Source organism: Camelus bactrianus, chromosome 13 (genome assembly GCF_048773025.1).
Source record: "Camelus bactrianus isolate YW-2024 breed Bactrian camel chromosome 13, ASM4877302v1, whole genome shotgun sequence".
NCBI lineage: Eukaryota > Metazoa > Chordata > Mammalia > Artiodactyla > Camelidae > Camelus > Camelus bactrianus.
Genome location: NC_133551.1, coordinates 15,276,492 through 15,289,125, shown reverse-complemented (window position 1 = coordinate 15,289,125; position 12,634 = coordinate 15,276,492). Strand labels below are relative to the sequence as shown.

Sequence of the window (12,634 nt, the reverse complement as noted above, 5' to 3'; positions counted from 1 at the left end):
GGACACATTAGAAAGTATTCAAACAGGGTTCCATGCTTCTCAGTTTAACAGAGTGTGTCATCTCACAGACTCAAAGATGGAGAGGTGTGGCAAAGGAGATAAAAGAGCTTCGAGAATGAGCCTGTTTCTCTTTCGGTTTTCTACTAAGGTAGGGTGGAAAAAAAAGCCAGTTATCTCAGAGAAGTAAATCAAATATGCTTATTCTCTCAGACCATGTAGAGTTCTATTAACCAAGTACTGAAGCATGTGTAGAATAAGCCATATTTTAACTACAAGCTCTATGAGGCATTTCCAAGTGAACCGAATGAAGACAAAATGAGGTGTGGGGGGGAATCCCTAACCCTCCAGATATGAAGAAACCACCAGCTTCTTGCAATGCCACTTGATGCCAAAAGCAACAGAGTCTTGAGCCTGGGCGCTTAGCAGGCCAAATGGCATTGTAAAATCCAACCTCACTCTGTTTGTCTCTCCCCCACTAACCTACCTTGTGTTTAAAGCAGTCACAGCCATTTTCACATGCTGCAATATTTTAAAGTAGTCGCCGTCCCTTGAGAACACAAAAAGCTCTAATTGCCATGAGTTTTAAAAGAGAGAATAAAAATTGCGGAGTTTGTGAAATAACCATTTCCAATTAAACACAGACACATACACGCACCTAACACCCGACACTGAGTACAGCTTCTCAAACCTAGACACCAGAGCTCAGCAACAAACCAGCCTCCTTACATTCATTCACTTGCCAGTGGACTCTCTCCCCTCCACTGGAAAGTAACTCGGGACGCCCTAGGTCTGCGGGCACGGGCAGCCCGTTAATTGATCTGGCCCCTCCTGCTCCCAGCTCCAGGCAGGGCTTCGGACTTCCGTGTCATCAGCCGGCCCCCTGGAGCCCAAGCCCAGCCTCCACCCGCCCGCCTGGAGCGGCAACCCTCCCCTCCCCCGCTCTCCGGGAAACACTCAGAGTCGCCTCGTCTTTGCTGCTTTTTAATCTTTACAAATTAAAATGCTTGTGAGATGGATTCCCCAGCCCACCCACCTGCCCAAGTCCGCGCAACCACACTCAGTCGGGTCCTCTCGAAGGCATCCAAGCTGCGCCGGCACCAGGAGGCGTGAACAACGAACTTCTCACTCGCGCACACACACCCTCTCCCCCAAAGGGGAAGTTTGGAACTCGCCCGGGGACCGGTTCCGCGATTCCCCGGGCGGCGGGGGAGGGCCGGGCGCGCGTCCCCGGCCGCGCCCCTCGCGTCTCCCGGCGGGCAGTTACCTCCTTCCTCCGGCTCGGCGCCCCGGGGCGGGTGATGAGGGCCGTCTCCTCGCACACCACGGCCACGTCCTCCACGAACACGCAGTCCGGGAGGCTCTCGTCGGCCGGCAGCTGCACCACCTGCAGCCCCAGCTTGCTGCCCAGCACGCCCACGTAGAGCTGGTGCTGCCGCTCGGCGCGGGCGAAATCCACCTCGTCGCCCTTGGCGCTCCTCAGCGCGTGCTGGCCGAGGGACTCGGGCAGCGCCCGCACCACGACGTGGGTGGCCCGGCCGAAGGCGGCGGGGTGGCCGAGCGCGGCCATGGCTGAGGGCGGCGGCGGCGGCGGGGCGGCGGGGCGGCGGGGCGGGGGGGGGGGTGCGGCGGCCGGGTCCTTCGCGGGCAGCGCGCGCCGAGCCTGCGAGCGCCCGGCGGCTCCCCTTGGCAGCCGATGAATGTGGTGCAGCAGGAGCCCGGCTCGCGCCCGGAGCCCTGCCCGCGCGACTGAGCATGCCCAGAGCTCCGGGCGCCGGCCCGCGCGCAGCCCGCGCGCCCACTCGGCGCTCTCGGCTTCGCGGCGGCCGAGGCGGGAGTTGTAGCGGCGAGCATCCCACCAGGAGCGGGACTGGAGGAGGATGCCGAGGAAGTGGGGCGCGCGAGACGCCAAAAGGCGCCCTGCCTTGGCCTGACGTTACCTGTGTTCCACTGCAGGTGCACGCCTCAAACCGCCCCAAGGCACACTTGGAGAGCAGGCGATGGACCTGGCAGAGCGACTGGAGTGGCTTCTAGGTGGTCGGGAAGCAAAGGCTGGGATGGTTCCTTCGTGCATGGATACTCTGACCTCTCCCCCTACGCTCCTGTTCCCAGGTTGCCCAGCACGTGGTACCACCCCCCACTCCCCCGCCTCCCTGTGTCCCAGCGGGAGAATCTGTCTTCGAATGGAGGTACATGTTACCTTGACTTTCTCTGCAAATAACTCCTCACCCCACGTGACTCGAGATTTTTAAGAGTTTTATTTATTCCTTTCAGTAAGAAAGAGGAAGACTCCAAGAAGCACGTATATGGAGGGTATTCGACATACAGAAACTCACAGTATTTCAAGGACAATCTGCCCTCACGAACAATGTGATTCTGGCATGTTTGGCTCCAGGGCCCGCAGAAGTAGGGAGGCAAAGACCAAGTGTGCTTTCCTCAACGGCAGGTGTGCGCTCACCTGGAGCAGTTTCAGATGTGTAGCATCACAACTCCTTTGTCACCGGGAAGGAGGGCTGCCAGCCTCCTCCCTCGCCTTCGCCCCACGCCTGTACAGACCCCGAGGAATTCCTGTGATATTTGCTGAACGTTTCTTTTTTCATGCGCCTCAGCGAGTTCCATTCCCTTCTGAATAGTACTGTACCAAGCTTTGATTTTTCTGCTCTCACTCCCTGCGGATTAAATAATCCATAGGTTCTGCTCCTTTTGAGGGGAAGAGCCGCTTCAGGTTGTAACTCCAAAATGATCTCAGGTAATAATCTTCTTTCCTCCCGTTCTGTAGCACATTTCTAATTTAAAGATTGATTAAATCGTAGAACAACAGATTTGAATGGGACCTTAGAAACCCTCTCATATAACTTCCCACCCAATGCTCTGGAGTTCCAGCTGAAACATCCGTGACAGTCACCAGATTTTTACTTGAACATTTTAAACCTCACTTACACAGTGTATTCCATTTTTGAAGAGCTGTTAAACAGTCTTCATTTTGAGCTTAAATCCCACTGGTCCCACTTCTGCCTTCCGGCATTACCTAGCATGTTAGTATTCTTTCACAAGGCAGCATCCACACATCTGAAGGCAGTCGTGCTGTCTGTGCTGCCTGACACCACCCTCCCACCCACCACTGAGCCAGTCCAGGCCTTGAGCCTGAACCAAAAAGTAGCTAGTGATTGCTTTCTAAGGCCCTTCAACATTCTGCTCATCTTCCTTTTGATACACATTGGTTTGCTTCTATCCCTTTTAAATCATGGTATCTGGAATAGAAACTGCTTCCTGTGTGCTCCAAACCAGCACAGACTACAGCCGCACCCTTGTTCCAGATTGTCAGTCTTCTATTAACACTGCTTAAGATTGTATTGGCTTTTTTCCGTGGTCCAGTGCCGAGGCCCAGGCCACAGCCTTCTTGCCAGAACTCTGATACTGGGTTTTAGGAAATGCAGGTTCCTAGGAGAGATGTAACTAAGGCTCTTGAAATAGAAGTGATCCCAACTGAGCAACAGAGGAGATGTGATCTGCCTTCTCTCCCGTCTCTCAAGGGTGACTTGAATTGACCCACATGACATGGCATTTCTCAGTTTCAACAGTGAGGGGGTCTTAAGTTAAGGATAGCTCTGACTCTGACACTGAGGAGTGGGACCAAAAGTAAAACAACAAATGCTTAAGAACTACTGGGTTCTACTTCTAAGGCAAAACTCTTAAGGGACCCATGCTGCCCTCTTGATATCAGCTTAGTGTCCAGAAATCAATGAATGGTATCCTCAGCAGGGAATCCCCACCAACACTACAGGCAAAAATTAGCCCAGATGCTGAGCTTGCTCCAACTAAATATGGAGTAGAGGAGGCTGTAGCTCAAGTGGCAGAGCACACGCTTAGCATGCATGAGGTGCTGGGTTCAATCCCCAGAACCGCCATTGAAAAACCAAATAAATAAATAAGCCTAATTACCTCCCCTCTAGAAAAAAAAGAAAATTAAAAAGAAAAAAAGAGACTAATTTCAGGCTAAATATGGGATTTTGTTCCCCCTTACCTAACATTGAGCTTCTGTCCCCTTCCAGTTGGACTCCATCTAGCAACCTCAATTCATGCCCGTGCCTTACTAGAACCTGAATACTTCGCCACCAAGTGCCCTGAGCCTGATTATAAACAAGGTCCAACGTACCCACTTTGGGCTCATATCAGCCTGGCAGCCAATGAAAACCTGAAAGTTACGTATTAGCCATATTTTCTGCACTGAAATTGGGCCGCTGGGTTTTTTTAAAGTCTAGTTTTGCAGTTATCCCTATTAAATGTTATCTGCTTCATTCCAACTGCCTCATTTTGACTCTGTCACCTTGTGCATTATTTATTACCTCTAGTTGTGTGTCATCTGAAATTTGATAAGCATGCCTTCTGTCTCCTCTAAGCAGCTGTCAAAAAGTGTTAGAATGTGTATGTTGGTGAAAAGAATAATAAAGACGCCAACTCGAGTAAATTACGGTCTGCATGCCTTCCTGCTTGAGTGATGAAGGACTGTTTTTAAGAAAATGGACTTTGCTGAGCCTGGTACATAAGTAAATTCATTGTCCCCACAAACATTTATTGAAAATTCCCAAGCCACAACACCATGTTATGTACTTCAGAGACATAAAAGAAGCATTAAAACATGATCCTTGACCTTTAAGAGCTCACAGTCTCGCTAGGGAAATAAGATACCCAAAATTGGAGCTATGCTAAGGCACATGAGAGAGAGAGACAACAAAGGGCTGTAAGTAAGTAAGGGGAAAAGCTATCACTGTGGCTGGTGGGAGTGGAAGAGGGCTGCTTGAAGGTGGCTGGACTTGGTTTAGGCCTTGAATAATCTTTAGGCCGTGAAGAATTGGAAGGAGAGAATGAGCATTCTAAGGACAAATATGTGAAAAAGCCATATGCGTGTTCAAGGCACAATTCATCAGCTCAGTAGATCAGCTCAACTCACGTATGTATTGGTTAAGATAACTCTAGCTGCTATAACAAAATGACCCCAGCACAGAGAGTGGCACAGAGTTGATAGAGGTTTATCTCTTGTTCACTGCAAGGCTTGCACAAATGTTCCTGACTAGGTCCTGACTCTTCTCCACGCAGCATGCGGGCATCCAGCCTTCTTCCATCTTGTGGCTCCAACACTTCGAAGTACGGCACCCGAGGTCACCACGCTCGCCTTCCTCAAGCTGACAGGACATTGTAGAATGTGCAGCACTGCGTGTGACGGGTTCATGGGCCGGGCCGGGCCAGGAAGTGATACACATCACCTCTGCCCGCTCTCTTCTGGCTGGAACTCAGTTACACAGCCACAATAAACCAAAAAGAAGAGCTGAGAAATACAGTCTTCTGTGAGCCCAGAAAGAAGAGGAACAGGCTGGGTACACAGCCAGCTGGTTTCTGCCCCAGCTCACAATGGGGAAAGTGCAAAATAAAGGTAGAAAGGTAGGCTAAGCTTTCAACACTTGAGCAGTGGAGAGACATATGCTGTGAAGACTGAATGTAGCTTCTGAAGCCAAACTCTGTGGGTGGAAGCTTGGCACTACTATTTCCTTGTTGTATGATCTTAGTCATGTTACTTAAAAGCTCTTTGCCTCCCTCTCATCCTCATCTATGAAATTGGAAACCATGAACCCATTATCATATGGTTATTATGAAGATTAAAGTTAATAATACAAAGTATTAGAAAAGTGTCTAGAATAGTACCTAGCACCTAGTAGGCGCTCACTAAATATTACCCATTGACAGGTTTGAACGTGATTTCTTACCAAAGGCCAAACCACATACCCACATCCAATGAATGATCAGAGTCATACAGGTATCTTACTGCTCTCCAAAAGAACCCAGGGCCTTCCTAGGTTGACAGGCCATATCTCACCCATAAGCATGCTCATAGGTTCAGTACGTGTTTTTGAACCGTTGCTACATGCCAAGTGCTGTGCTAGACACTGGGGATGTAACTGTGAATTCCAATGTGGAACTTACAGTCAAGTTGCTCCTTTTCCTCTTCCACATGTTTCAAGATCTTTGTAACTAATTCCCTCTATTTGAAACACCTAGAGCTGTTTATATTCTCTGGGCTGGACACCGACTGACACAGAGGCAATTTTTCTTTTCCGTTGATAATATTGCCGGACCTGCATTTGAAGTCAATTTGAGATGGCAGTGATCTCAGGATTAAGACAGACATTCCTGCCTCGCTCCTTTGTTACTCCATTTTTAGCAGATACAAGATTTACTTTCCTTGGGGATGGGTGTTTGGAGGTTGGGGATGGGTGTTTGGAGGTAGGGGATGGAGTCCTTAAAGAGAATGAGGGTTCGAGTGTCCTCCTCCGCCCCAAGTACTAGAAATACTGGATCAAGTGAGTACCGTAAGTCTGCATTCTGACACTAAGTTCTGAGTGTTTCTACGTAAGAATCATTGAGTCTGACACAGAAAGATCTACTGTGGAGGGAACTGAGTGCTGCAGATTTTTGACATCCAAGCAGTGCATGATGTTTGGTAGAATGGGCAGGTGGTGTTTTACAGACTAGGAGATGATTCCAGGGTTCTGGTTCCTAAAGTCAAGATGCATCGCATCCTAACCTTGGTTCCTTCAAATTTCACCTGGGAATTCTTACATAAACAAACATTTACCACGCACCTGCAATGTGTATGGAGGAGAAATACATAAAAGCAGTGAATAAGGCATAGTAAGCCGGACTTTGACTCCTGGCCCTCCCGCATTCTACTTGTGTAACCTTGGTGTGCCCCAGACCCATGCTCCACCGTTTTCTGTCTTGCTCTAAGCCTCGGAGGACTGACTTTCATGGATCGTATCACCTGGGACCCCGTTACTGCTGGCTTTGGCCAATGGGAGGCACTCAAAGGAAATGCGAGGGCAAGGGGAGAAGGAGGTCCTCTTACTCCTTTCCTGCTTTCTCATGGTTTCAGCAACAACCCTTCTATAACCCTAGCTTCTGCCTGGTGGTCCCTTTTTGGTGATTCCAGCTCCTGGCTGGGTTCTGATGACCCCATGTAACTACTTACATGGACATAGTAAGCCACACACATTTCAATGCCCTCCTGTAAGCACACAACATTATGAGTATTAAGAAAAAGAAAGGATGTGAAAAAAAAAGGCAAGTCAGCATTTTCAGAAAGAGCCCTTGGCAATATTTGATGCAGAATGAGGCTATGCTGGGGTCCATCCGCCCTCTCCAGCTTCTCAAAGTGTTTGCTGGCCTTGTGAGCGTTGATCAGCATATCTGCAGAAGGGATCGGAGGATCTGACGTAACAACCACCACATACGTGTTTGATGTAAGGACATGAATGAAGGCAGTGAAGTGAGAATTCCTAACTTCCGTGTTCCGGAAAGAAGCGGCCAACTTACCGCAGCTCAGCTTGAACCGCTTAGTGATGTTCCTCCAATTACCTACATCCCAGGGTGGTAACGGCTTCCTGTTCTTGCTGGTCCCTGGATGCCTCAACATCCCTTATCAGTTCTCTTTACTTTGCCCACACCTCTAAGAACATTCCCCCTTTTTAAGGGAATATTATTAAACATCCTCTTCAAAATTCTTAGCTGAGCATGCCATTTGCTTTTACCCGTTACCTTACTTGGGTGAGTCACCTGAGTTTATGCGTACAGCGGGTTGCTCTGAGGCTGACATGTGACTGTGTATACAAAGTCTTAGCAGTGTACCTGGCACTCGAAAATATTCAATTAATGATAACCACTAATGTTAGTAGCTATTGTGCTTTTGTGCCAGACACTATGGCAAACAGCAAAGTTTCCATCTGCTTCTGTGTAAAAGACCCATTTCTACCACTCAACACACCCGAGTTCTTCAAATGTGATAATACGTCAAGTGCCTACCTCGGTGACAGGGCACACTCCAAGCACTCAGCAAGCATTCTTGGCTCTTCAGAGCTCACCCCCTCCCCCACAGGTGACATTTCCCTTTTCTGAACTTCTATATCTTTTTCTATATTCCTCTTTTTATGCTGCTTCTTACTTTCAGCAGTGTAATAACTCATTGATGCCAGAGTCATCTACTTCATTACAACCACATCAGGGGCTAATGAGATAATCAAAGTATCCTGAAAAGTACAAAGTACTGCATAAAGGTATTGAGTCTGAACAACAAGTTTGTGATGTTTTATGATAGTATACAGAGGTTAATGTGGCCCTGAAATTCAACGTATTTATTTTCAGTTTCTCAGAGCTTTTTGCAATATTATCTTCCCAGAAGCTTTTTTTTTCATGATTATTTCATACTCAAATATATGTTTGTGGGGGAAGAAATAGATTGAGGGAAAAATCCTTTCAAATTTTAGGTAATCTAAATAATGTTGATGAGAAGAGAAACATTTCTCTACAGCTGAAATATGTACAAACACACACACCACACAGAGAAATGCATGCATTCTTTGATAAGCCCCTTTCATTTTCCTGTGAAGTGAAATTGCTTCATTTCCTTATGAAGAAAAATGAAATGTTAGTGTTGCAATAACATGGAATTATCGTATTTGCTTGGTATCCACCCACAATTATTTTAACATAGTGTTAGAACAGCATTCTCCTTCCTGCTTTCCTTTTCGCATCAGTAATGCTGCTCTCTCCTGGCTTCTTTTCTCTGTCTCTCTGTCTCTCTGTCACTCTCTGTTTCTGTTTAATTGCTTTAAATGTTGGTGTTTCCCAGAAGTCTCTAGTCTTCAGTCTCTTTCCCTCAAATTAAAAATGCTCCCTCCTATGGGTGAGCTAATCCAGGCTCATGACTTCAAGCACCACCTCAATGCCAACAATGCCCCAACCTTCACTACCGGTCCTGTGCTCTCTCCTGAGCTTCAGACCCGCCCAGGAGACGTCCATGTTTGGCTGTCCCACAGGAGCTCGAAAGCCGACATTCCCAGAACAGATTGCATCCTGTTCTGTCCGGATACCTCCTTGTCCCCTGCCATTTTCTTCCATCCCACAGAGAGCTGCTTATCCTTACCTTCACTTTCCCTTTTGCCTCCACATTTAATCAGTTGTGTTTTGACACATCAATTTCCTTAAAATGATTCAAATCCATCCATGTCCTTCCATCCACTCTGCTACCATTAAGTCCAGGATATATCACTGGGCTCCTGGATTATTGCACAGCCCTTCTATCCAGAGTGGTCTTTCCAGACTGCACTTCTGACCACACCACGCTCTTGCCTAAATCCGCCAGTGGCCCCCTAGTACCCTCACAATGAAGTCCAAATGTCTTACCGTGGCCCACAAGACACCCCTCCACATCCTCATTCTGGTCACTTCCCCATCTTTCCCTCCTGTGGCCCTCTGCACATCATGCTCTGTCACCTGGCACGTTCTTGACCCCATCCCTGCTTGAATAACCTTACCCCTTCTTTAAGACTCAGTAAAGGCATCATCCTTCCAAGAAGCCTCCCCCCCCCAACCCCCCCGCCCTCGTCCGGATGTGATACACCTGTACCCCTGTTTTCACTCCCATTATGCAGTGCTGGCTTACTCGTCAGTCTGAGGAGCTCTTGGCAGACACACACATCTTTTTATTGCTGAATCCTCAATTCAAGTGTTTAGAGAAGGGCCTAATTAAGTCAATGGATGGCATTTGCCTCTCCCTACTCTCCTCAGCCCACTTTCTTAAGAATGGTTTCTGTTCTTACAAAATAAGATTATATACGCCAGGACCCCTTTCAGCTCCAGGATCAATGATTCTATTGCTCCAAATGCCTGTTAACAGCTGCAGGGTGGTAGAGAGTTCATAGTCCGGGTTTGAATTCTGGCTCTGTCACAGCTCTTTGATCTTGAAATATTTGCTTAACCTTTCTGAGCCTCAGATCCTTATATATAAAACAGGAATAGTAATACCAATCTTAGGTAGGTATGAAGAGGATTGGGTAAAATGAACTTAAACAATGTTCTCCTCAGTCTTCCCACCGGTTAAGAGAGTCGGTATTCAAATAGCCCCTTGTTAAACAAATCCTGGCTCCATCACTTACCCCTGTACAATCCTGGTCCATCAGGTTTATGCACAGAGCTTTGATTTTTTTCATTTATAAAATGACAACGACACCTACATTATGGTGTTTTAAAGGTCATTGAGACGATCCATATAAAGCTTTGCAGCATGTGGGTAGAGTAGGCACTCAACCAGTGTTATTGGGCTCTGTGACGATGATGGTGAAGAAGACAAACGAGGAGGAGGAGGAGGGGAGGAAGAAGAAATATGCAAAGCCAGACAGTAATTGGCTTTCAGTGGAACCTACTCCTTTTTCTCTTTCCCATTCCATTCATGGTTGGCTAACGCTCCATTTATCCAACTCTAAGGTCAAATGCCAGTACAACAAAGCTGTTGCCCAACTTCCCCCAATGAATGGGAATCTTCTTGTATTAAATAATATCAAAAACTTACTACATTTTAAGTAACGTAGCTTATTTCTATTCCACATACATGATGACGTACAGACACAACTCTCAGAAATAAAGGTCATGTAAAAAATGGTGTCAGATTATTTCCTCACATTTTTTTCTTGCCAGCACCATTATAAAATCATAGTAGGGGGTCCTATCCATGGGGACCTGCATGATGTAGAAATGGGGAGTTTGCAAGCTTCTAGTGGTTTTATAGAGAGAGTCTCGCCATCCCCGTGACCTAAACTCTTACCCCTGAGGTGGCTGGTCCACATTTCCTTATTTCACCGTTTACTTATTTTCTCCGCTGAATCATCATGAATTTACTTTTCTCACTCTTCATTCCAGTTATCTATTGCCCCATCACAGATTACCCCCAAACTCAGTAGCTTTAAACACTCTTTTTATTTCACCCATGACTTGTGGCTCAGGAATCTGGGAAGGGCCCGTCTAGGTGGTTCATTTCTGATCCTCGTGGAATTGGTTGGGGCAGCTGGACCTGGAGGACCCATTTCCAAGACACCTTCCTCACTCACATCTCCGGTGCCTCTGTGTTCCTTGGCCTCTCTCTCCGCAGGAATCTCTTCCTCCAGGACCTCCCCATGTGGCTTGGGTTCCTCACCGCCTGATGGTCTCAAACAGTCTCACCTCTTAATTAGTGGTTGGCTTCCTAGAGGCGAGCAGTGGATGCTACCAGGCCATTTAAGGGCTACACACGGAACTCATATGGCATCATTTCTGCCATCCTGTAATGGTCAAAGCAGTCACAGGCCTGTCTAGATTCATAGAGAGAGGAAATAAACATCACTTCTCAATGGAAGGAATGCCCATCATTAATCAGCCACATTCCTATTCTCCACGTTCTGTTATGACTCCACTGCAGTATTTATATAACATTTTCGGAGAATTGCCTTCCATTCCCTAAAGTTTCTAACTTTTCCTGAATTAAAATCAGGATCCACACATGCAGATTTGTTTACGCAATTAGCTCTGTTCAGTGACTAGCGCTGGGCAATAGTACTATCTATCAGGGAAGACGGCTATTAACCAATCATATAGTTAAATACTTACAATCTAAGTTCTAGAAAGTAAAAGGATTGGGTCTCCCTTGCAGGTATAATAACAGAAATCCCATCTGTCTGGGAGATCAAGGGTGGCTTTCCTGGGGAGGTGACTTTTGAGCCGAGACTTGAAGGATAGGTGAGTATTAACTAAGATTGGAGAGAACATTCCAAACCAAGGGTGCCCTACAGATTTAATGATGTCTTACCTGAGAGTCTTCCAGACTCAGAGAAATCAGCATAGAAATCACCCTAAGAAAACACTATCTGGTCGGGCGGGGGCGGGGGCGGTGTAGAGCTCAGCGGTAGAGCGCGTGCTTAGCATGCACGAGGTCCTGGGTTCAGTCCACTTAAAAAAGAAAAGAAAATACAACACATCTTGGTGGTATTACAGACAAGAGTGTAGTTTAAATGTAAATCAAGAGTAAATTATCCCAAGATTATCCAATTCTTTAGAAATGATATATGATCCACACTGCTATCCCCATTAGTCTTATATGTACACAAATAATTTTGTGTGTGTGTGTATATATATATATATATATATATATATATATATATATATATATATACATATTTCAACTTTGATGTGAAAGCTAGAGGAAAATGGTAATTTGTGTTCATACAGATCAAATATGTAACTACTTATTAAATTTTGCAGAGAACTTATTTAAACATCTCAGCAAATCAGTATATGCATCAATATAACATGCTGTACAGATTATCTATAAATTGCTGATTTGGGATATTTTATGCTTTTATATCCTAGTACATAGGCTTTGATTCTCTGTTCAGTTCTTAAGTTATTTTTAATGTATTTATTATATTTGAAAACATTGACTTTTATTATATTTGAAAAAATATGCCATCTGCCAACTCAAAAATGGAAAAAAAAATGAAAAAGGCCTTTAAAGAAAGACTTTTTCAAAAATATAGAAAGAAAAAAAGCAAGGAGATTGCCTTGGAAAGTAATTATTTTCTTGTGGGGAATGCTATGATAGATAACATCGTTTTAGGAGGAAAAGGGACAGGAATATTACATAGAAAACTCAGAATCACAGTTTTCTGGAAAACCCATGGGTTCCCACAAAAGCCCACTGGATGCAACTTTAAGAGAAAAGAGGTTTCAAATCAATTTGCTTTTTGCCAAGAACTCTTTGTGACTTCCTAATTAATTT

The 12,634-nt window shown here is 46.1% G+C and overlaps 1 protein-coding gene across 2 annotated transcripts in view; it reads right to left on the bottom strand.

Moving 5' to 3' along the window:
* The window catches only part of DDAH1 (dimethylarginine dimethylaminohydrolase 1), a 132,864-nt gene extending 131,226 nt beyond the window's left edge, over window positions 1–1,638 (bottom strand). For both annotated transcript variants that reach the window (XM_074376097.1, XM_074376099.1), the window contains exon 1: window positions 1,265–1,638. In XM_074376097.1, coding sequence (XP_074232198.1) covers window positions 1,265–1,567 — 303 coding nt within the window. In that variant the 5' untranslated portion in view covers window positions 1,568–1,638. The remainder of the gene's footprint in view (window positions 1–1,264) is intronic.
* Window positions 1,639–12,634: the final 10,996 nt, after the last annotated feature.